Source organism: Poromitra crassiceps (assembly GCF_964638095.1).
Source record: "Poromitra crassiceps genome assembly, chromosome: 17".
Classification (NCBI taxonomy): Eukaryota; Metazoa; Chordata; class Actinopteri; order Beryciformes; family Melamphaidae; genus Poromitra; species Poromitra crassiceps.
Window position 1 is genome coordinate 25377926 of NC_139635.1, and position 25439 is coordinate 25403364.

The window sequence follows — 25439 nt, forward strand, 5'->3', positions numbered from 1 at the left end:
ATGTCTGCTGCCAGCAGTCTCCTCTCTGAAGAGCAGTTTCTGTGCTCCATCTGTCTGGATGTGTTCACTGATCCAGTCTCCACACCATGTGGACACAACTTCTGCAAGAACTGCATCACACAGCACTGGGGTGTTAGTGTCCAGTGTCAGTGTCCCATGTGTCAGAAGCTTTTCAACAGAAGACCTGAGCTGCATGTCAATACTTTCATATCTGAGATGGCTGCTCAGTTCAGGAAGTCAGCTCAGATGAAAGCCAGCAGCTGCCCAGACCAACAAAGTGCCAAACCAGGAGAAGTTCCCTGTGACGTCTGCACTGGGACCAAACGGAAGGCCCAGAAGTCCTGCCTGGGGTGTCTGACCTCCTACTGTGAGACTCACCTGGAGCCTCATCAGAGAGTGAGGGGCCTGAAAAGACACAAGCTGATGGATCCTGTGGAGAACCTGGAAGACAGGATGTGTAAGAAGCATGACAGACCACTGGAGCTGTTCTGCAAGACTGACCAGATGTGTGTCTGTCAGTTCTGTACTGAGTCAGACCACAAGTCACATCGCTTTGTTCCTCTAGAGGAAGAATATAAAGGAAAGAAGGCTGAACTGGGGAAGACGGAGGCTGAAATTCAACAGAAGATCCAGGAGAGACGACTGAAGATTCAAGAGATCAAACAGTCAGTAGAGCTCAGTAAGGCAAATGCAGACAGAGAGATAGCAGACAGTGTGCGGGTCTTCACTGCTCTGAGGCAGTCTGTGGAGAGAGGCCAGGCTGAGCTCATTGAGACGATTGAAGAGAAGCAGAAAACAACAGAGAAACATAGTGAAGGCTTCATCAAAGAGCTGGAACAGGAAATCTGTGAGCTGATGAAGAGAACCGCTGAGGTGGAGCAGCTCTCACACACTGAAGACCACCTTCACCTCCTCCAAAGCTTCCCATCCCTGAACAATCCTCCACACACCAAGGACTGGACAGAGGTCAGTGTCCACTCATCATATGAGGGGACTGTGAGGAGAGCTGTGGCTCAGCTGGAGAAGCTGCTTGCTGATGTTGAGCTGAAGAGGGTCCAGCAGTTTGCAGTGGATGTGACTCTGGATCCTGATACAGCATATACCTGGCTCATCCTGTCTGATGACGGGAAACAAGTACATCATGGTGAATGGAAGAATCTCCCAGACAACCCAGAGAGATTTTCTTCTAGTCCCTGTGTCTTAGCAAAGCAGAGCTTCTCTTCAGGGAAGTTTTACTACGAGGTTCAGGTTAAAGGGAAGACTGCCTGGGATGTGGGAGTGGCCAGAGGGTCGATCAACAGGAAGGAATTGATCACACTGAGTCCTGAGAAAGGCTTCTGGACTGTAGGGTTGAGGAAGAGAAATGAGTACAAAGCTGTTGCTGGCCATAAAGTGCTCTCTCTGAAGATGAAGCCTCAGAAGGTGGGGGTGTTTGTGGATTATGACAAGGGTCTAGTCTCCTTTTATGATGTAGATGCTGCAGCTCTTATCTACTCCTTTACTGGCTGCACCTTCACTGAGAAACTCTACCCATACTTCAGTCCCTCTTGGAGTTACCTCCCTAATGGTGGTAAAAACTCCGCCCCTCTGATCATCTCTCCTGTCAATCACACAGATTAGACTCAGGCCCGGCTCCAGACCCAAGTTACAGAGGGGGCCTGCCCCTAGCTTGGGGGGGCCAAGCTACCCAAGGGGGGTCCGGGGGGATTCTCCCCCGGAAGGAGATTTTGTACATTTTAAAGTAAAATTCGTCAACCTGGTGCATTTGAGAGCAAAATGAAGAGGCTAAATCTGTGAAGAACTACACACATCTCTAATGTGTTGTGACTTTACAAATAATTAGGCCTAAACAATTAATATTAAGTGTATTTACACATTGTGCACAAATTGCATTCATTGTGACACATTTACAATAGTTAATATCCAGCCAGAATCATTGCAAATGGATGTTCAAAGTAACAGTTAGCAATAGCATTCAGTTAATCAATGCCTAATGACAGCCAGATTCCATGTTAAACTTTAAAACAGAAAAACGGAAAAACGTTTTTAGCAAAAAAAAGAAAGAAAAAAAAAAGAATGGGGGGGCCATTGAATGGGGGGGCCCGGCCCGGTCAGGCCTGCCCCTAACGCCGGGCCTGATTAGACTAATCATTACTTTTCCTCAGGATTCATTGTCAGTTAAGACAGTTTACACATAATGTTGTTTTGTCTTCAGGTAAATAATATTCAGTCTAATGTTGCATTTTATTTTATAGAACAACAAAAATACTTTTTAGACTTGTCTAGCACATTTGAAGATTAATGTTGTTCTTTCAATAGGGCTCTCCACTCTGAGAGAAGAATTCAAGTTAGACAAACACCCGGCGAAAGCCGGTGAAAAAAGCCCAGTAACTACTAATGCATCTTTTATATGCTGTGTTTCTTTGATCATTAAAGTGAGTGTGTGAAAACTACAATTTTTCCGGTTTCATTGTAACATCTCTATTCACCTTATGTAGCCACGCCCATTTGACCCGGTTGTGTGGAAGAATTTGGCCCACTGTAAGGTCTGAACATAAGGTGAGTAAGAGACACTGCAAAACGCGTCATCATTCAGAAGCCACGCCCAAGACGGGGGAAAATACAAGGAAGCACTGCCTGACGACTGCAGCTAGCGAAACAAACCGTGGCTAACCGGGGCAAACGGAGGAACTCTCGTCAGTTAGAAATAGTTTTGCGGGGTTTTACAGGGATTTGGACAGTTTTCTTTTTAGATAATGTCAAAAGATTATTTCAGTGCACTTCCTCCAACGGAGAGGGAACGGTACATCGAGAAAATGAACACAGTTGGCCTGGAGCAGTGTCCCTTTTCATTGCCCAAACAAGGCTGGATAAACGATCCCACACAGTGGCCTGAAGTGAAATACTATGACATGAGCTTTTCGGCATGTTTAAATTAATGAAAATAACGCTGGTGTAACGTCAGACAGATGGCATCAGACGCGCTGGCGTTCTCCTATGTCACGTAGTTGCACACAAAGATCATATATATGGAAGATGAACACTCCAACAGGGCGTGGCCTATTTCATGCAGTGTCTCTATTCACCCCCCTAAACGGTGCATGATGCTCACCACAGCGACACTAGTGAATTCACACTCTTAATTGGACTTGCTGAGTTATAGAGTTGTTAGCACTCTACCCAGACACTTCTATTCTGTAATTTTTCTTAAAGCAGGTAGAATAATTGTAATACTTGAATCTGCCACTATATACTGCAACTCTATGAATGTTCTACCATGCTGTGGGCACAAAGACACATTTTTTAAGAAAGTGTTCACTTGTTTCAGCGTTTGTTTAATTCACTAACCCTCAATGACAGTGAGTTTATTCACTTGACCTTTTCCCCCCAGCCCACATGACATTTCACATTTCTATAATGTAAGGTCAATATGATCAAATAACACCATCACGTCTCATCTGACTCTTTAATAACATGTTGTGTTCACAATCACATCTTGGGAATTATGAAAATAAAACCGACAAGTCTTTATTGTTGTGTGTGCAGTAAGACAGCAGATGCAAACATACAGTAGAAGGTTTCATCACCAAAAATGTTACTGCAAAAAAAAAAAAAAATGTTCAAAGTATGTCAACATAATAAATAGGGCTGTGAATCTTCACTGGCCTCACGATTCGATTCGATTACGATTCAGAGGGCTTCGATTCGATTATCGATGCATCTCGATGCATCTTCAATCGATGCATCACTTTTTCCCCCAATACATGATTTATTTGTTCTCACTCTCTTTTTTCTCACTGTGTGGCTACTTTTAAAATAAAAGTGCATTTGGAATTGCATTGTATTATGATCCAAATAAACAACTGCATGTACTTCCATTATATTTCATTCGATTATTATTATTATTATTATTTTTTTAAATAATCGATTTTTGACATTTGTGAATCGCTGCAGAATCGTGCACGTCCGCATCGCGATGCATCTTATAATCGATTATTTTTGACACCCCGGAATAATAAAATAACGGGACCATGGCAATGCCTTTGGATTCTCCTGAGCTGCATCTCATACTCTCTTGCACCCCCCCCCCCCCCCCCTGCTCTGTACAATCTAATAAGGAAATGTTTGTGCTGTGGTCTAGAATTTAGACCATGGTGCTTCTCTTACAACACCACCCGTATCCAGGGTGCTTCTCTTACAACACCACCCGTATCCAGGGTGCTTCTCTTACAACACCACCCGTATCCAGGGTGCTTCTCTTACAACACCACCCGTATCCAGGGTGCTTCTCTTACAACACCACCCGTATCCAGGGTGCTTCTCTTACAACACCACCCGTATCCAGGGTGCTTCTCTTACAACACCACCCGTATCCAGGGTGCTTCTCTTACAACACCACCCGTATCCAGGGTGCTTCTCTTACAACACCACCCGTATCCAGGGTGCTTCTCTTACACCACCACCCGTATCCAGGGTGCTTCTCTTACAACACCACCCGTATCCAGGGTGCTTCTCTTACAACACCACCCGTATCCAGGGTGCTTCTCTTACAACACCACCCGTATCCAGGGTGCTTCTCTTACAACACCACCCGTATCCAGGGTGCTTCTCTTACAACACCACCCGTATCCAGGGTGGGAATTTCATCATTTTAGGGCCAAGGCCATTTGGCCTTCGGCATCGCAATGTTTTTTAGGACACAAGGCCACATGCCAGGGCACACAGGTCATTACTCTATTGACATCGTGAAGAGCGATTTTTCTGAAATGTGAGTTAAAATGAGCCAATCCTTTACATAGAGCAGCTACATTAAACTGAGACCACTGATGCTTTTAAAGCAACTGGCAGTAGCAGGCTGGTAGCAGGGCACTGCCAAGGTGGCCTTAAGCTGTGTTCACACCGAGATATTTATTTTTCGCTCTGTCGCTTCATTCAACCCTTTGGAATCGCTCTGTTTAAATCGCTCATCAACAGGCACACGAATTGACGGACATCTGGGTGCTATAACGTTACGCAATGTCATGATGTTTGTCCACTACGAGCCACCGTCGTTGTTTACAAGCTAAGCCTATCAGTGTGCTCCTAACGCGAGCTCCATACCGGTAGTAGACTTCACTTCATGTCAGCTGTCAGCCTGTCAATGCAGTTTGTTGCCACACAATAAACCAGCGGTTTGTTCCAAGCCAGTGTGATCCTTGACTCGCTCTCACACACGGCAGCCAATCAGCGTTGAACAGCGAGCGACTGATGCCAGCGTATTTTCGCTCGAGTTGGGATATTTCATCTGGGGCGACGAGCGTATTTTCTCCCTATCGCTCTGTCTCTGTCGCTCGGACGCCCAGCGATTTTTCTCCCGGGCGAATATACGCTCAATCGCTCGTTTGCATTGACTTTGTATGTAAACTCGATGCCAGCGAAAAACTTGAATAGGTCGGTGTGAACGCAGCTTTAGGGATCCCAGGGCATCACGGCCAGAGGGAGGGGCCTCCATGTAATTCCCACCATGCCCATATCCTCCTAGCCACTAATCCTACCCATCCCTCAAATCCTGAATCTACCACCTTCCTATCCCGAGCTACGGCCATTTCCCCACTAAACTCACTAAAGGTCCATGACTGACTGACTGACTGACTTTTCCATCTCATGACCGCAGCGGGAATGCTGGGCCAGCACTGCGGTAAAAAAAAAGAAAGAAAATATAGTTGTTCAGTACTCCAGCCATGACAACTTTACACACACATCTTAAAATATAAGGCACCATATGTGGATTGTTATTATAATTAGAGCATGATGTAAGGAAGACAATGTTCAAAAGATATTAGGGGGTTGAATACACTCAAGCTCCATCATAACTGCACCAGAAAATGCTATAATAGCCTACTCTATAATGCATCAGCAGGAATCCATCTGCCTTGCAAGGTTAAGGGTTCATACAGACATTACAAAATGAAATTCAAGGACTTTCAAGTAACTTTTCAAGCATTTTTTATTTCCAAGGACTTCACACAAAGCAAAGAATTCATTTTCAAATATAAATTGGGACTAAAGGGGGCATCAAATTGGTCTGGTAACCCGCTCAGCAGTCCGATTGTTTGGAAGTCAACGGGAAAATCACCGTACTTGTCTTGATTTATGACCTCAGTAAACACTTTCCTCATGAGTTTATGGTCTCAAGCACTAGTTTCAAGTCTTCTTCAATCATTTTGTTGATGTTTTTGGAAATTATGGTCCCATTTAGAGTAAAAATAGACCAGTGGTTCTCAAATGGGGGTCCGGGGCACTTTGCCAGGGGGTCCGCGAAAAGTTTTCAGGAAAATAGAAATACAAACTTTATTTTTTACAAAAGTTTCATAGTTCAATGGAAATATTTTATGCTTTAAATCTAAAATGGTTCATGGATTACATTCTAATCTAACAAACCTAGCAATTTAAAAGTCAAGCACGTTACAGTGGAAACAATTAAGCTAAGCCTAAAATCACAAATCAGAATGAGGGGGTCCCCGATATATTTTCTATCTTGTAAGGGGGCCTTGGCTGAAAAACATTTGAGAACCTCTGAAATAGACTATAAACCTGACGATGCTTTGCTCGCCGATCACTGACCAATAGGATCGACCAAATAGGACCAATATTCATCCCCCCTCCCGACGAGCTAGCATGTCATGCTCGGTCACAATGGATGCCTTATGGTGCCTTATGTCTTCTAGTTTCACAATGATAGAGCTTCGCTCTAGCAGCTACAGCCCCCCCCCCCCCCCCCCCCTCTGCACACGCCTTGGCAAAATGCCAAACTCCAGGCTTCAAAAGGGGAGTCCACAAAACACTGGGTGATGTCGCGGAGGCTACGTCCATATCTTTATACAGTCTATGGAGGTGACGCAATAATAAGAATTCCACAGCTCATAATACATTTGGTTGTCGGATACACCAAAGGAAAATGGAGACCCCAGTGGTAAATATATGATTATATATTCATATATTTATTATACATATCATTTTCCTGATGAAGACCTTTGGGTCGAAACGTTAAATAAACTGACCTGGGAGCTGACAATTTTCAGTGTGCGGACTCTATTTATTTTCTAAATATGTGATCTCTAACAGTCTCATACCCTGCTCGTACTGTACCGGATTCATGCTGCGTTATAGTGCATTCTAACATTTTATGATGCAATTACGATGCAACTGTGTGCTCATGATTTGCATGTGTTATAATAACCAACAATAAAGTGTGACATGATTTTCAGATGTGACGATGCGGACACATTTCTCTCTGCTCCTCACGAGCCGCTGTTCTTGTAAGGCATTACATTACACTTCAAGCACATTTCATCTGTCTAGTAGCCATAACAGCTGTGACCGACTGTACTGTTGCCATGGCAACATACTGTAATGTAACTGTCAGCATCGAGTTGTCACGGTAACATGTTGTCAGGCTGTATGGTTGCTACGGGGATTGGGGTTGACCTGTGTCTCCACCTCGATGACCTCTGTCACAAGTCCTCTGATGACACTGATACTGTCCAGTGGCAGCGCAGCAGCCGTCTCTGGCTGGGATGCCATTGGCTGAGTGCTCTGGAGACCCTCCTCCTCCTCCTCCGCCTTTACGCCTTTCTCTCTGCGGTCTCCTTTCTCCTCCTCATCTCCCTCCCTCTGCCCACCATTCTGTTCATGATCTCCTGTCTCTTGTTCCTCTCTCGGGTCTGCGGTCTGAGGAGAAGCGGTGGCGCTCTCTGCTGGCGACTCAGAGGAACTGTCGCCGTGGTCAACCGGTTCGCCTCCAGTCTGGGCTAGACCCACACCTCCCATTTGCCCTTCATCTCTCTCCTCTTCCATCTCGTCCTCCTCCTCTCTCTCTTCTTCCTCTTTGACGGCCTCACTCGCCACCACCACCACCACCACCACCACCTCCTCTCCCTCTCCTTCCACCCTGTCCACCCCGCTATCCTCCGCCCTTCCTCCCCTGAGGTAGACGGCTCTGTCGGTGGCGTGCCGTGCCATCGTCTGCTCCGCAGAAGGCGCCGGGGAGACGCAGCCGACCGCCTCGCTTAGCGACGCCAGGCTCGTTCTCAACGGACTCTCCGTACGAGGTGAATGGGACGGTGGGGGGGAGGGGGACTGAAGGGGTGAACCAGCTTCTGGTATAACATCTGAGGCAGATGTAGATGTAGATGTAGAAGCTGCAGGTGGGGCAGGTTCATCACCTTGAACACATTCAGATGGGGCAACCGTGGGCGGTGGCGCGGACGGAAGGGGATCCGAAGCTTTAGGAGAGCTCGGCGGGAGAGCGGGAGATCCTGGGACAGCGGGGAGGTCCGGTGTAGCGCTCAGATGTGTGACACCTGCATCAGAGACGGGTGTGGCCGAATCGGGAGTTACAGCCACAGTCGGGCTGGTTGCCGGTGGCGTGTCTGTTCCCACCTGAACTCCTTCACGGGGTTCAACGGAGAGAGGAGCGACCGGGACGGACGCTTCGTCAGACTGTTGGGTCACGACAATGACGGGAGCGGGCGGCACGGCACTCGGGTCAGAACTACTATCAGGGTTAGATTTCGGGTCGGGTTCGGGGCGAACGCCAGCCTCGCCGGACGGACTCCCGTCCTTCACCAGGGAGGAGGATTCTCTAGCTTCACTGGGGACGGCTGAGTAGGCATCTCGAGCGGGAGCGGACGGGCTGTCGGGCGCGGAGCGAGGAGGCGTGTGTCCGACCAGGCTGTACTGGCTGATGGCCAGCTCTGAGCTGTCCAGGAGGAGGTGGTTGCTCCTCTGTTTGGCAGCCTCCTGGACCACTGAGGAGAGGGGGAGAGGGCAGGACAGAGTCAGATATGACAGGTGTGGGCAGTGTTGGGCAAGTTACTTTCAAAATGTAATATACTACATATTACTAGTTACTTTCATTTGAAATTAATAAGTTACTTTACAATATTACTGTCTGTGTAGAGTAACTCGTTACTTATTACACTACTTTTGCATTACTTTCACCAAAACAACAGCAGCAGCAGAATGACATCGCCGCCCCGGAAGCATCCCGAAAAATAATGTCAACTGCCTTGAAGTCAGTGTAAACCATCCAAAATTCTAAATGATATTATTTTCCTTTGTTATTGTCATCTATATTTGACAATATTATTTGCATAAAAACACAGTTTGATTAGGAAATGATTGTATCTTTGTTTAAATATGTGCTTTGATAAAATAAAATAAAAACTCAATTTGTAACTTGAGTTACTTGACAAAGTAACTGGTATAATATTACTGAAATCCTATAAGTAATAAGTTATATTACTGAGTTACTGCTAAAAGTAATATATTACATGTAATATGTTACTTTTGTAATGAGTTACCCCCAACACTGGGTGTGGGACAGACTGGACTGGTATGTAATGTTACTTTTTACATTTTGAGGCATATAGCTGATGCTATTCCACCCAGAGTGACGTAAAGACTTTCAGAACCCTGACATTTAGGGGACATGTTCAAACAAAAAGGGTGGTAGTTTGTACCTGATCTTCATTAAACCGATTAGACAGGAACAGTTGGAATTAGATTTATGCGCATCTCACTCTTTGAGGTTACACGTGGTTTTAAAATGCATCTTGGGCGCTAAATACAAGTGTAAACGACCACCAAGACGCATGGTGATCCCATCACTCAAACCACTTGCCGAGGTGGTCTGGGGCGCATTTGACCACATATATTTTGTAGTTTAAATGCAAATGCGTCCTCAGGACACTTTGAAGGACCGCCTACTCAACTGATGTCCTCTTAGCTTGTGTCACTTCCGACTTGCGTCTTGGGAAAAACTAGCCTGCAAGTAATAATAATTAAAAAAGAATATCAGTGCATTTTCAGCAGCGGTGCCGCTACTGAGTCCTATAGCCTACTATAGAAATACTATAAAAAAAATCACTATAGAATATAGAACATATTTTTATCATGGCGGGTCAAGACTTCACGGTGGCGACCTGCCACAGTAGAAGGGGGAACACTGACATAATGCTGATTGTTCTCAGAAACGTGTTTATATCACAGCAGCAACTTCCTTGGCGATATATGAGGTTAAAAACAACATCGCATTTGGTCTATGCAAATGGAAATGATGTAGCCTATGTGGTTATTTCCATATAGAGCGGGTGAGTTAAGTGGTCACTGAGACAGACGCATGTGGAGACACATTCTAAAGCCAGGTGTAAACTGACCTACTAGAGATGTCCACTTGTGATCAGATCACACGCATGTTAATACCAGGTCTGAACAGGGCCGTTGTGTCTGGACGGGATTCCTCTATTTAGATGAATTGATCACCATGAGGAAATTGAATCATTGTAGCAGAATGAGAGATATGTGAAATAGGACAGTGGTTCTCAAAGTGGGGTCCGGGGACCCCCAGGGGTCCTTGAGGGGGTTCCAGGGGCTCCCCAGCAAAAAGGGGAATCATTTATTTTCACTATAATTCCATCCACAAGTAACAGAATGACAGAACGTATGACTATTTTGGTCATCGGTTTCAAACACTTTCTTTTTTTCTCCCTTGTCTTTACCTTTTTCTATCTCTTTGCTGAGGATGTCTCTCAGAACGTCATCGTAGACATTATGGACCAGGATGAAACTGCTGTAGTCTGAGAAAATGTACTGCTCAAATTGCTGGAGCTCCTGCACACAGAAAACACAGCGATGGAACATTCACACAGAAACGCGCCAGCATCTTTGATGTGTGTCCTGTCCTGAGTACTGCGATGAGCGCTCGCCACCAAAGACAGAGACAGAAATTTAGCAAGGAACTCAAAATGATATCTTTAATACAAGTGTCTACATTTGAATTGGCAAGAGACTGAGCCAAACAGACCGAGTTTGACTGAAGTACAGTATTTGACCTACGCGTTGTGGAACCCACCGCGGATGTGGGCAAGACCACGCCCCTGCGCCCGCCTCCACAGCAGTCAAGCGCCGGGATTGGCCAGGCGCCTATGCTCACGTGAGCCAATGGGACGAGTGTTTATTTGGACAAGTACGGGCTGTGCTTCCTTGACAAGTAGACAGACAAGGCCTCAGCCTCAAAGCTCCGCTGCCAACACGAGTTGCAATGAAAAAGAAAAACTGAAAATTAACACTATTTCAAATACTTTTTAAATAAATATCTAACATCTAATATTGGTTGTTTGATCCAATGAAGCCACATTAGTGTTCATATATTACATTAAAGGAACGTACGTGACCATAATTTAGGTCTATTTCAATGTCCACTATCAAGAGCAATTCACTTGGTTGGTTAATGAAATCGCTGGGCTGGGCACAGAATGTGTTTGTGGTGTGGGAGATTCGAGCTGTCAAAAGGCAACAAAAGGCTCGCTCCTGACCAATCCTGGCGCTCGACTGCTGCGTAGGCCGGCGCAGGGCGTGGTCTGCCCACATCCGTGGGTTCAATAATGACGCTTGACCTACAGGTTTCCAGGTGTTAGCCATGTCCCTGGTTACAGCAGGCAGAGTGATTTCCAGTAGAGCTTCCTGATAGAGCCGTCTCTGTATGACTCTGCTGTCGTGGTCCAGCTGCTGCTCACACACACACACACACACACACACACACACACACACACACACACACACACACACACACACACACACACAACAAATGAAAAGCCAATATGATTGCCATCTTAATTCACATTTCAAGGGTTTACTTTCAACCCAGAAAAAACTGTTCACATTATTTCAACCAAATGTAAAATTCAAGAAACCTACAGTATGTGATGATGATGATAGACAAGTATTTGCTCAACATTTCATATCATAAGATAAGAACTAATGTAGTTATGGGAGAATATTTTCCACTGAGAATTGTTCAGCTCAGTACATCTCCATAGAGACAGTCGGCATGTCTGGGAACGCCCACAAAATGTTAAACGGCTGGCGCACGAGTGGGGTAAAACCGCCGATATATCGGGCTGACTCAGATGTGCGTTTACTGCGGTGGTTAAATCACCGATCGTGTCTGCCTGGGCTGGGCTAGCAGCTAAATTCTAACTTTGCTGAATGGATAGAACGGGGGAATTTACCCCACCCTGACCACGCCCCGAGCCAGGCTGAGCCAGCTAACCCAGCGTCTATTGTGGGCATTCCTAGAGCCTGTATGGGCGTTCTCAGACATGCCGACTGTCTCTATGGGATGTGAAGAATGGACTAATTCATGAAACATGAAAACAGTGTGGTTCAGTTACAGGGTGACATTGAACTGCAATTCTTGAGGTATATAAAAAAAAAACTAGAAATAACCTCCTTGCGGTTGTATGCCTCCACCAATAAGTCAAGTTGCAGTCTACATCCATGTCTGGTCCAGACTCATACAAGCACAAATACTTAATATAATAAGTCCACAGCGCAGTGGTGTGGCCATTATTCAACCTTATGGCACTTTAGGCAATGTTTTGGGGTCCCTCAACAACACGGCTAATTATTTTCAACATGGAAAATGGTGCTAACCCTAGCTACCACCACCCACATACACCTAGCCACTTCCCTACCACTCCCCTCGAAACCCCCACTGTCTACGACCGCCTTATCCCAAGCTACAGCCCATTTTCCCTAGCCCCGCCCATTACTGACCACACCCCCTCCCACCGCGCACATCGCTTTAGCCACTGCCCTAACCCATCCTTCGAATCACGACCCTCTATGATCGTCCTATCCCTAGCTACAGTCCATTTTCCTTAGCCCCGCCCCCTTAATGATCACGCCCCCCTCCCACCACCAACATCCCCCTAGTCCCAAAGTGGGGGTCGGGGACCCCCCAGGGGGTCACAGGACACCACTGGGTGGGTCGCGAGATGATTTCCAGAATGTGTGAAATTGGCCTCAAGAATGTGTGAACTACAGAATGTGTGAAATACAATTTAAAAACTATTAAAAAGAGCGCATTTGAACCATAATTGTTACATTTTATTTGTTTTGTTCACGGTTTTTCTTCAATGTCACATGTGTGCACAAACGTTTGTATGCTTCAGCCACCTCAAGGGATAGTGGGGGTTGTTATTTTGGGGGTCGGGGGCTGAAAGGTTTGGGAACCCTTGCCCTAGTGGCCTAGTCACTCCCCCAACCTACCCCTCGAACCCCGACTTTCTATGACCTTCCTATCCCTAGCTATGGGCCCTTTTGCCTAGCCCCCCCCCCCCCCCTTCCTTGATGGACTGGGCTGACGTGAGGTCACAGTGACCTTGAAATTTGACCTTTGACTACCAAAATCTAATCAGCTCATCCTTGAGTCCAAGTAGATGTTTGAGCCAAATTTGAAGAAATTTCCTCAAAATGCACTCTCCTCCTGTGACTGAATATGAAAACAGAGTGCACTATAAAGCATGTGTATACCTAAGCATATTTATAATTTTGAATATTATACCTTCATTTTTGTACTACTTTCTACTATTTAATTCTACGACTACTTGGACCACAGTCAGAAACCCTAAAACCATTGTCCATAGTGTCTGGTGGGCCGTTTACCTTGAGAACTCTTTCCTTGGCTCTGTCCATGTTAACGGGGATCTGGGCAGGCTGACGTCTGGCGGATGACTGGAGGAACAACTCTAATGTGTAGACCGCACCACCCAGCAACTGGAATACAAACAATAAAGACCGCCCATTATAAAGACTGCCCATTATAAAGACTGTCCATTATAAAGACTGCCCGTTATAGAAACCGCCCATTATAAAGACTGCCCATTATAAAGACTGTCCATTATAAAGACTGTCCGTTATAAAGACTGTCCGTTATAAAGACTTCCCATTATAAAGACTGCCCGTTATAAAGACTGTCCGTTATAAAGACTTCCCATTATAAAGACTGTCCATTATAAAGACTGTCCATTATAAAGACTGTCCATTATAAAGACTGCCCGTTATAAAGACTGCCCGTTATAAAGACTTCCCATTATAAAGACTTCCCATTATAAAGACTGTCCGTTATAAAGACTGTCCGTTATAAAGACTTCCCATTATAAAGACTGTCCGTTATAAAGACTGTCCGTTATAAAGACTGTCCATTATAAAGACTGTCCATTATAAAGACTGTCCGTTATAAAGACTGTCCGTTATAAAGACTGTCCATTATAAAGACTGTCCGTTATAAAGACTGTCCTTTATTAGACTGTCCGTTATAAAGACTGTCCGTTATAAAGACTGTCCATTATAAAGACTGTCCGTTATAAAGACTGTCCGTTATAAAGACTGCCCGTTATAAAGACTGTCCATTATAAAGACTGCCCGTTATAAAGACTGCCCGTTATAAAGACTGTCCATTATAAAGACTGCCCGTTATAAAGACTGTCCATTATAAAGACTGTCCGTTATAAAGACTGTCCGTTATAAAGACTGTCCATTATAAAGACTGTCCGTTATAAAGACTGTCCGTTATAAAGACTGTCCATTATAAAGCTAAAAGCTACAAGATCAAACTTGGACTTGGACATTAAATGGTGGTGTACTGTGCACAGATATTTTGGTGCTCAAGTAAAAAAAAAGGACACCCCTCTCATAATTATTGATAACAAATAAAGTGACATACAGTCACGCCCGGATTAAGTGACACGCTTGAAGTACCCACTTCCTTCAAATGACTATGGCAATAAAGAGCACAGATTTGCATGACCTTATTGCTTAAGTACAGGCTCAACACACATACTAAAGTCAGAAACATGTAAGACACAGTGTAGTAACTAAAAAATGTCATTTTATACAGTGAGGTCAAGTTTCGAACAATGGTGTCACTATGAAATGGCTACTATGGAGACTAACAGCATCACACGAATACTAATTGAATCCACAAGAGTCTCAGCTTTCCAGTCATACCCAAATTATGTAATTCCAAGACTTTTTAGGGACCTCAGTATGCAGAAATATTCAAATAGAAGGTGAAGATAACACATTTATAGGCTACTGAATGCAAAAAAACTGCATGTTTTTGAAAATAACAATAAAAAATAAAAAAAATGCATGGGCTTAGTATAAAGTGGGCATGTCTGTAATGCGGAGACTCATGGTTACCAATAGAACCAACCAACCAAAATAACTCCCCTCTTCCAGGACCTCCACTGGCTTCCCCCATCTCGGCACGCATCAAATTCAAGACACTGGTACTGGCCTACAGGGCAGTACACCAGACAGCTCCCCTGTACCTGCAATCTATGGTCAGGTTCCAAACCTCTCAGCGCTCCCTCCGCTCCTCCACCAGTGCAGGTCGCCTCGCCCCTCCTTCGCTACGGGGGCTCAAAAGTCGCTCATCCCGATCTCGACTCTTCTCGTCCCTGGCACCTCAATGGTGGAACGAGCTTCCACCTTCGGTCAGGACGGCTGAATCACTGCCGATCTTTCGGAAAAGACTAAAGACTCACCTTTTCAGGCTCCATCTGGGCCCTTCTTGATCTAACTTCTTTCTCTCTCTTTCTAAAAAAATAAAAAATAAAAAAAAATACTAACCTAAACTAAACTTGTACCACTGTTCCTTCAGAAGTTGTAGTTGTCATAGACTGTGCTCCATAGTTGATTGCTCTATTGCTGACAAAAATGTGTTATTGTAAGTCGCTTTGGATAAAAGCATCAAATGACGTAATGTAATGTAATGTAACCAATTATCTAGGTAATAGATAAAGGGTCTCCTTTGAAAATGGCCGTGCCAGTTTTTCCCTCGCCAAAAGATTAAATTTGGAGCGTTATTTAGCAACCTTCCCGACAAGCCAGCATGACATGGTTGGTACGAATGGATGCATGAGGCTTTCTAGTTTCTGAGGATACCACCATCTTCCCGCTAGCTTTAAAACGAGGTCCGGTAGAGCCTCTGAAACACCGTCATGTTGGCCGTGGACATGCCTTGCAAAAATGGCACCATCTAGGGGTCTATCTGTGCACGTCCCTGACTTTAAAGTACAGGCAGTGACACCCTTTCATACCCAACTGTCACCCCAGTGGTTTAATGTAGGAGCGCTAGTGGATTGCCGATACCTGCTCCATCTCTCTGTGTGCAGAGTGAACCAGGCGCTGAGTGCTGCCGAGTCTGAATCGCTTTAACTCCTGAAGTTTATCTGCCAGATTCTCCACCAGCTTGTAGCAGTGATCCAGACTGGTGGAACGCAGGGTGGACAAGGCCTGGAGAGTGGAGAACACACGCACGCGCGTGCACACACACACACACACGCACGCACGCACGCACGCACACACACACACACACACACACACACACACACACACACGCAGCCTGATTTACTTACCATATACACAGTGGAATGTAACTAAGTACTTTTACTGAAGTACAATTTAGAAGTACTTGTACTTTAATTGAGTATTTCCATTTCATGCTACTTTATACTTCCACTCCACTACTATTTCAGAGGGAAATGTTGTACTTTTTACTCCATTATCCATTATTAAACCCATTATTATTTGACAGCTTTAGTTACTAATAGTTACTTTGCAGGGTTAGATTATTATTACAAATTATAAATAAAATAAATAAATTATGATCTATTTGTATAGGTTATCCATCCATCAGTATTTAAAGTAGCCCAATTAAAATTAGATCCATCTTTACCAGGTGCAGCATTAAAATGATGAACACATTCATGTGTCAATAAATATAATATAGCATACTGTATAACAATACATAGTCCAATAACATGAAGATTCTGAAATGGTCCGTTCTACATAATGAACGACTACTTAAACTTTTCCTAAGTGGATGCTAATACTTTTGTACTTTGAGTAAGTACGATGTAGGACTTTTACTTGTAACAGAGTATTTTTTACTCTGTGATATTGCTACTTTTACTTAAGTCAAAGATCTGAATACTTCTTCCACCACTGGTACACACAATCCAGAAGGTGGACATACACACTCGCACACAAGGTGCCTCACCTTCTCCAGCCCCTCCGCCCCCCCGTGTGTGTCTGTGAGGGCAGCATCCATCTGTGTGTGGAGTGTCTGCTGGATGCCCTGGATCCCCCCACTGATGCTCTCCGTCAGCGCCTCCAGGATGGAGGACAGGTAGGGAGCTATGGAGTCACTGCACAGCTTCTCTGCTGGGTCCCTTATACAGGCTGGAACACACACACACACACGCACACGCACACGCACACGCACACGCACACGCACACGCACACGCACACACACACACACACACACACACACACACACACACACACACACACAATGGGGGGAAAAAGTTACACAAAATGTGCACTGCCACTAGAGGGAGACAAAAGGCAGGTAATGCTCACTGCAATAAAATGTTTACCATTACTTTGTTCTGGACTACATGGATGACATTATTCTCTATGGCTGCAACTAAGGATTATTGTCATCATCAATCATTCTGTCGAGTATTTACTTATTATATTTACTTTACTAATCGTTCAGTCATTTAAAATGTCACAAAATGCGGAAAATTTTCGATTACCCCCCACCCCCCCCGCCACCCGAAGCCCAAGATGACCTACTCAAATGTCTTCTTTTGTCCTGAACAGCAGTCCACCACAACCCAAAGATAATTAGTTTACTGTCATAGAAGACTAAACCAGTTGTCCTCAAAGTGGGGACCCCCAGGAGTCATTGAGGGGGTTCCAGGGGGTCCCCGGTAAAAAGGGGAATACATTATTTTTTACTAGAATTCCATCCACAACTAACACAATGCCAGAATGTATGACTATTTTGGTCATGGGTTTCAAACACTTTCTGTAATAAAACATCTAACAGCTAAAGGTCGTATGAGATGGGGCACCCTGGGACAAAATCTTATCAGATGGGGTTCTGTGGTCTAATTTGTTTCAGTTTAATGGGTCCTTGACTTGAAAAAAGTTTGAGAACCATTGGACTAAACAAACCTGAAAATATTCACATTTAAGAAGCTGTAACGAGAGAATGCTAGTATTCGTTTTTAGTATTAGTTTTTAGTATTAGTCTAAACGATTAAGCGATTATAAAAAAAAATAGGTAACAGTTTACAATAAGGGTACATTAATTAAGGGTTAGTTAATGATTAATAAGGGTTAACTAACCATTAATTAACAGTTAACTAATGTGTCTAGTAATCATTTACTAATGGTGTTATAACTAATGTTATTCAGTTATACATTATTTAATAGTTTTTAGTTAATGGTTAGGGTAATAACCTAATGCATATACACATTATTAAGCATTAACTAACTGTTAATTAATGTATCCTTATTGCAAAGTGTTACCTAAAAACAGTTGGTGATTTTCTGTCGATCAACTAATCGATTAATCGTTACAGCTGTAAAATTATCTGTCTGATTTCTAATTAAAGGCCAATATCAGCGCCATACATCAGTTTAACCAGAGATTTTAGATAGTACTTAGAGATACAGCCCCTCAGGCTCCGCCAATTGTAAGAAATGGTACTAGCAAGTCTCCTAAATGGTCACGTGGTCACCTCAGCTCTACCCCTGAACTGTTGTGAGAGGACTGAGCCTGGTGACGCGGGGGTTAGCGCTGACCTAGCCTAGGTAAACCCAGCCCCCACGTGACTGAGAACAGGTCTGAGAGCAGGTCACGTGGGGGATGGGTTTACCCAGGCTAGCGCTGACCTACATGGAGCAAGCTAACTTCAACTAGAGATCGTGAGTTCCCAAACTCCACACATATAAACACAAAGCTGCCCCTTGTTAGCTCAATATAGTTCTAACTAAGATATTCCATTAAAAAAATAATTTTTTCAACCACAGATTTAGCTACTACATCAACGAACTTCACATGTAGCTTTAGCTAATCGCTCCCCGCTAACATCAGTTCCTGTTGCCAAATCTCGCGAGAGTGTTGCTGAGACAGAGACAGGTCTTGAACAACTTTAATTTTCTCCTGATCTGTCTGATCTGTGAGAAATGCCATTTTAGAGTCAGAATGTTCAGAAGATATGTGGCTTCGCAAAAATACTTTGATAACTATGGGAGGTGAAAGAATCTTTCTTAATCTGAGCTCATGTTCACTCTTTCCATTGACTCCAATAGACTGAGGACCTGCATCTCCTAAGTGGGCGTGACTGTGGGAAAACCATGGGCAAAACCCACGTGACACAATTAAATACAGGAATTAAGTCACTTGAAGATAAAGTGTCTTGCTGTGTGTTGAGCTTAGGGGTTAAAGGTCAACGTGCTTCACCTCTGAGTTTGTCCTCCAGGAAGGAGCGAGAGGCCATGATCTGGTCCAGGTTAGATCTGACGGTCGCCTGATTGGCTGACGCTGTTTGACGACACGCCTCCTTCAGAGCCTCCAGTCCATCAGTCAGCTGCTCCAACACCAGAGTGTAGGTCGCCTGCACTGTCTACACACACACACACACACACACACACACACACGCACAGGGGCGCGCACACACACACACGCACAGGGGCGCACACACACAGGCACCCACTCACACACAAACACACACACACACACACACATACACACATATGTTAAAATGTGCTGAAAATGTTCAACAAGGAATGATACACTCACTGAAATCATTTCATCACGGCTGCACGCCTGCATCTGGGAGACCGTTGCTACCTTTGCTTGATCAAAGCGTTGTAATCACGGTCACGTGGTTTTAATGAAGATTAAAATCTTAAACGGTAATACTAACGGTGAGGAATTGTATCAGGGTTTATCATTAAACCGGTAATCGTTTCAGCCGGCTCGCTGATGACGCCACTGACAGGCGACCAAATGAAACGGACCCATTACCCTGAATAAAATGATGGATTTCTCTGGGTTTGAAACATTTTGTGATAATGTCAGTTCACAACTCAAAAATATATCTAACATAGTAGGTCTAGACATTTTTAGACATTTTAATGCGGAAATGTTACATCGTGTGACTTGTGCCTTTAACTCACTGCCATCCACTGTCGGATCCTTTCCGTCTTCTTCCCCTTCACTCTGCTTTGAAGCTGACTCTGTAACCATGGCAACACTTCCTCCATCACCTGGTTGGCCAGCACCTACACATACACACAGACTGTTTAACTAGCAGGCAGACAGACGGACGGACGGACGGACGACAGATAGATACCCTGGAAAATACTTTATAAAATATCTCGATGTTCAATATTATAGAATATTGGCCCAAGCCTAATAGATAGATAGATAGATAGATGGATAGATAGATAGATAGATAGATAGATAGATAGATAGATAGATAGATAGATAGATAGATAGATAGATAGATAGATAGATAGATAGATAGATAGATAGATAGATAGATGGATTGACCGGATTAATAGTGTGTGTGGGTGTGTGCTAACTGCTAACCTTTTCCTCAGTGCCCAGCAGCATTTCCCAGGATTCATAGCATCCTTTGTCTTGTCGGTAGAGTGTGAGCGCGCGGACGAACGCCTGGCTCTCATAGGCTGAATCACACCATGGGTCTGCAGTGGAGGGGTGTGAGTGTCAGGTATAATAACTTGGTAGTCTTGCAGAATCGCATGTTTGATTTGAGTTTGAATTGGTGTCAGACAAACTTTTAGAAACATTTGGGAGATCCTGACTCAGCTGAATGGAAAAGTGGCGGAAGAGATTTGAGGAACAGAAAGCTCCAGCACATCTCAGCTTACTTCCTTCTATCATCAACATCCTCCATATGAATCACTTGGGTAACGCCGTGCTCCTCACATACTGACCACACAGTATGGAAGTTCTCCACTGATGCCCGACGTGATGAGCTCCACTGATGTGAATGAATGAATGAATGAATGGTTTATTTTCGGTCATAGGTTATAATGAACCACAAACAAAATGTAACAATTTGTGTGAATATACAGCAAGAGAACATCATCATACATGTACATATCAGACCATTTCACACAAATACAATTTATACAATCAATGACCGAAAAAAGGAATAGGCTGAAGCCAAGGCTTATTTTTTGCCTATCCTGTAATGTCACCGACATGTGATGAGCTCCACCGATGTCACCAACATGTGATGAGCTCCACCGACGTCATGTCACCGACATGTGATGAGCTCCACCGATGTCACAGACATGTGATGAGCTCCACCGATGTCACCAACATGTGATGAGCTCCACTGATGTCACCGACATGTGATGAGCTCCACCGATGTCACCAACATGTGATGAGCTCCACTGATGTCACCGACATGTGATGAGCTCCACTGATGTCACCAACATGTGATGAGCTCCACTGATGTCACCGACATGTGATGAGCTCCACTGATGTCACCAACATGTGATGAGCTCCACTGATGTCACCGACATGTGATGAGCTCCACCGATGTCACCGACATGTGATGAGCTCCACCGATGTCACCAACATGTGATGAGCTCCACTGATGTCACCGACATGTGATGAGCTCCACCGATGTCACCGACATGTGATGAGCTCCACTGACGTCATGTCACCAACATGTGATGAGCTCCACTGACGTCATGTCACCAACATGTGATGAGCTCCACTGATATGTCACCAACATGTGATGAGCTCCACTGATGTCACCAACATGTGATGAGCTCCACTGACGTCATGTCACCAACATGTGATGAGCTCCACTGACGTCATGTCACCAACATGTGATGAGCTCCACTGACGTCATGTCACCAACATGTGATGAGCTCCACTGATATGTCACCAACATGTGATGAGCTCCACTGACGTCATGTCACCAACATGTGATGAGCTCCACTGATATGTCACCAACATGTGATGAGCTCCACCGATGTCACCGACATGTGATGAGCTCCACTGACGTCATGTCACCAACATGTGATGAGCTCCACTGATATGTCACCAACATGTGATGAGCTCCACTGATGTCACCAACATGTGATGAGCTACACTGATGTCACCAACATGTGATGAGCTCCACTGATGTCACCGACATGTGATGAGCTCCACCGATGTCACAAACATGTGATGAGCTCCACTGACGTCATGTCACCAACATGTGATGAGCTCCACTGATGTCACCAACATGTGATGAGCTCCACTGATGTCACCAACATGTGATGAGCTCCACTGATGTCACCGACATGTGATGAGCTCTACCGATGTCACCGACATGTGATGAGCTCCACCGATGTCACCGACATGTGATGAGCTCCACCGATGTCACCGACATGTGAGGAGCTCCACCGATGTCACCGACATGTGATGAGCTCCACCGATGTCACCGACATGTGATGAGCTCCACCGATGTCACCGACATGTGAGGAGCTCCACCGATGTCACCGACATGTGATGAGCTCCACCGATGTCACCGACATGTGATGAGCTCCACCGATGTCACCGACATGTGATGAGCTCCACCGATGTCACCGACATGTGATGAGCTCCACCGATGTCACCGACATGTGATGAGCTCCACTGATGTCACCAACATGTGATGATGAGCTCCACTGATGTCACCAACATGTGATGATGAGCTCCACTGATGTCACCGACATGTGATGAGCTCCACCGATGTCACCGACATGTGATGAGCTCCACCGATGTCACCGACATGTGATGAGCTCCACCGATGTCACCGACATGTGATGAGCTCCACCGATGTCACCAACATGTGAGGAGCTCCACCGATGTCACCAACATGTGATGAGCTCCACCGATGTCACCAACATGTGATGAGCTCCACTGATGTCACCAACATGTGAGGAGCTCCACTGATGTCACCAACATGTGAGGAGCTCCACTGATGTCACCAACATGTGAGGAGCTCCACCGATGTCACCAACATGTGATGATGAGCTCCACCGATGTCACCAACATGTGATGAGCTCCACTGATGTCACCAACATGTGATGAGCTCTACTGATGTCACCAACATGTGATGAGCTCCACTGATGTCACCAACATGTGAGGAGCTCCACCGATGTCACCAAAATGTGAGGAGCTCCACTGATATGTCACCAACATGTGAGGAGCTCCACTGATGTCACCAACATGTGAGGAGCTCCACCGATGTCACCAACATGTGAGGAGCTCCACTGATGTCACCAACATGTGATGAGCTCCACTGATGTCACCAACATGTGATGAGCTCCACTGATGTCACCAACACCAAAGTCTGCACTTAGTGGCCGTTTTATTAGGTACACCTATCTAAATGAGTAGTGGCTGAGCACTGGCTGTAGCTTGTGTGTTGTGAGATGCCCGTCTGCACACCACTGTTCTACGACCTGCTAAGTTGGTCTTTGTTAAGACCGGTCTTTAGATTGGACTTTGTACGACGTTGCACCAACCAAACTTAAGCTTAGTACTGTATGTGACTGTGAGCTCAGTGCTTTGCTGGATTGTCTGATGTGCTTAGCTTGTTGCTAGCTGCCTTTTCTGTCTGCTTTTGTCAGCTTGGTCTATGTCTGGCCAGATGCCTGTATTTTTGATGTCTCTCTGAGGCCATTTACACCTGGCATTAACATGCGTTTTCTGCCATCAGATTGCAATCAGATTGTACTTGACCACATTATACCTGATTCCATTTACACCTGGCGTTAACATGCGTTTTCTGCCATCAAATTGCAATCTGATTGCAATCTGATGGCAGAGATGGTTGTCCTCTCAATCTGCATAAAGTTGCTGTATCCAGATTGAGAGGACACGTTGCATTTACACTTGTGTTCAATGTGTACACAATGCATCCCTGACCACCACCGGAGGTGGTTCGGCCGATCAGATTGCAATCCTTCTTCAATGCGTTTTGGGGGTGTTTTACACCTGTACTTTCAAGTGATAAAACACAATCTGATTGCAATCTGATCACAGAAAACGCATGTTAACGCCAGGTGTAAATGGCCTCTCTGCTCTTTTTGGATTTCCCTTTTGGAGTAGACTTGTACCACTCACAATTATTCCAAGTAGTAAATCCTTTGAAACATTCTTCAGTCTCTGCGTTTGGGTCTCTGTCTGTCTCACAAGTCTACTCATACCAAATGCTACATGCTTTTATCACAAAATTGTTATGCTTATCTGCACCACTATTTACCGCAGGTGCAACAAAATTCAGACGCCGGCTGGCTTGAGCACGGCTTCACACTCGGGCGGCTCACGTTGGTGCGAGCGGACGCTGATGTTTTTGCTTGATCTCTGTGAACTCTACAGACAAGTGTGAACATCGTAGGAGGGCAGCCATTCCTGAGATGCTGAATCGACAGTCAGACCGGCCGCAGACTGACACATCTTGCCCGTGCTAATGTCTCTGCACCGTGTGCGTGCATGCTTTACAGTACAGAGGTGCAGCAGCCACCATGTTTAGAGGAGCAGGCTGTTTGCGGGAACCAGCAGGTATACCTAATAAAGTGGCCGGTGAGGGTATTTGGCAGCATGCAGAGACTTATACAGACCAGAGGTATCTGCCCATCTCTGTGTGGATATTAACAGTAGGCTACACTTCACACCTGAGCCAGACTCGTCAGCCAGACTGTGTTGGTTTAGCATGTGTGGAGATAGTCTGGCAAGCGAGACTAGGCTGTGTGAACACAGCCTTGGTGCGGTTGGTTTTGGGCAGGTGTGAACACAGGTGTGAACACAGGTGTGAACACAGGTGTGAACACAGCCTTGGTAGCTGTAAAGCCAAATCCTGCCAAATCTGAGTGACACACAATATATACAGTAGGGCTGGGCAATATAATCGATACGGCAATATATCGCGATATTTTATTTCCCGATACTGTATCGATACTTGGACGCCAAGTATCACGATATTATTATTATTATTTTTTTTTTGCAGGCCATGTCATGCCAGGCCTCTGCATCTGGTGATTCCCACCACCCCTAATCGATACTGTATCGATATTTCCCATATCGATGCGTTCAGTAACACTCAACACTCAGTAGTTTTGACTAAATTTGTCCACTAACTTATCAGTATAAAGTGATGTACATATGATTACACTACCTGGGTGGTACACAGTGTGTTGTATCTTTAGCTCTATTATTTAATTTGGAGTAAATTCTGTAGAATATCGCAATATATCGCAATATGTATCGCATCGCAATATATCGTGATACAATCGTATCGTGACCCAAGTATCGTGATACGTATCGTATCGTGAGATCCTTGCCAATACCCAGCCCTAATATACAGTGTAGAGGCCAGCAGAGACTGACAGTCTTCAGTGTAGAGGCTGACAGTCTTCAGTGTAGAGACCAGCAGAGACTGACAGTCTTCAGTGTAGAGACCAGCAGAGACCAACAGTCTTCAGTGTAGAGACTAACAGAGACTAACAGTCTTCAGTGTAGAGACCAGCAGAGATTAACAGTCTTCAGTGTAGAGACCAGCAGAGATTAACAGTCTTCAGTGTAGAGACCAGCAGAGATTAACAGTCTTCAGTGTAGAGACCAGCAGAGACCAACAGTCTTCAGTGTAGAGACTAACGGAGACTAACAGTCTTCAGTGTAGAGACCAGCAGAGATTAACAGTCTTCAGTGTAGAGACCAGCAGAGATTAACA

At 45.0% G+C, this 25439-nt stretch overlaps 2 protein-coding genes across 2 annotated transcripts in view; one reads left to right on the forward strand and one right to left on the reverse strand.

The window, feature by feature from the left end:
* LOC310792282 (E3 ubiquitin-protein ligase TRIM21-like) lies at nt 1-7302 on the forward strand (the record flags this gene model as incomplete). Its single annotated transcript, XM_083654004.1, has 3 exons — nt 1-1570; nt 4442-4634; nt 7248-7302. 3 exons carry the CDS (start codon nt 1-3, stop codon nt 7300-7302), a joined length of 1818 nt encoding a protein of 605 aa, XP_083510130.1.
* The window catches only part of LOC310791830 (protein Niban 1-like), a 26624-nt gene continuing 7962 nt past the window's right edge, over nt 6778-25439 (reverse strand). Inside the window, exons 6-14 of the mRNA XM_083653506.1 lie at nt 20288-20403; nt 19873-19977; nt 19154-19316; nt 16895-17076; nt 15985-16128; nt 13492-13602; nt 11443-11550; nt 10542-10653; nt 6778-8789 (exon numbers count right to left, since the gene is read on the reverse strand). Of these exons, the coding sequence (XP_083509632.1) occupies nt 7432-8789; nt 10542-10653; nt 11443-11550; nt 13492-13602; nt 15985-16128; nt 16895-17076; nt 19154-19316; nt 19873-19977; nt 20288-20403 (2399 nt within the window). The 3' untranslated portion in view covers nt 6778-7431. The remainder of the gene's footprint in view (nt 8790-10541; nt 10654-11442; nt 11551-13491; nt 13603-15984; nt 16129-16894; nt 17077-19153; nt 19317-19872; nt 19978-20287; nt 20404-25439) is intronic.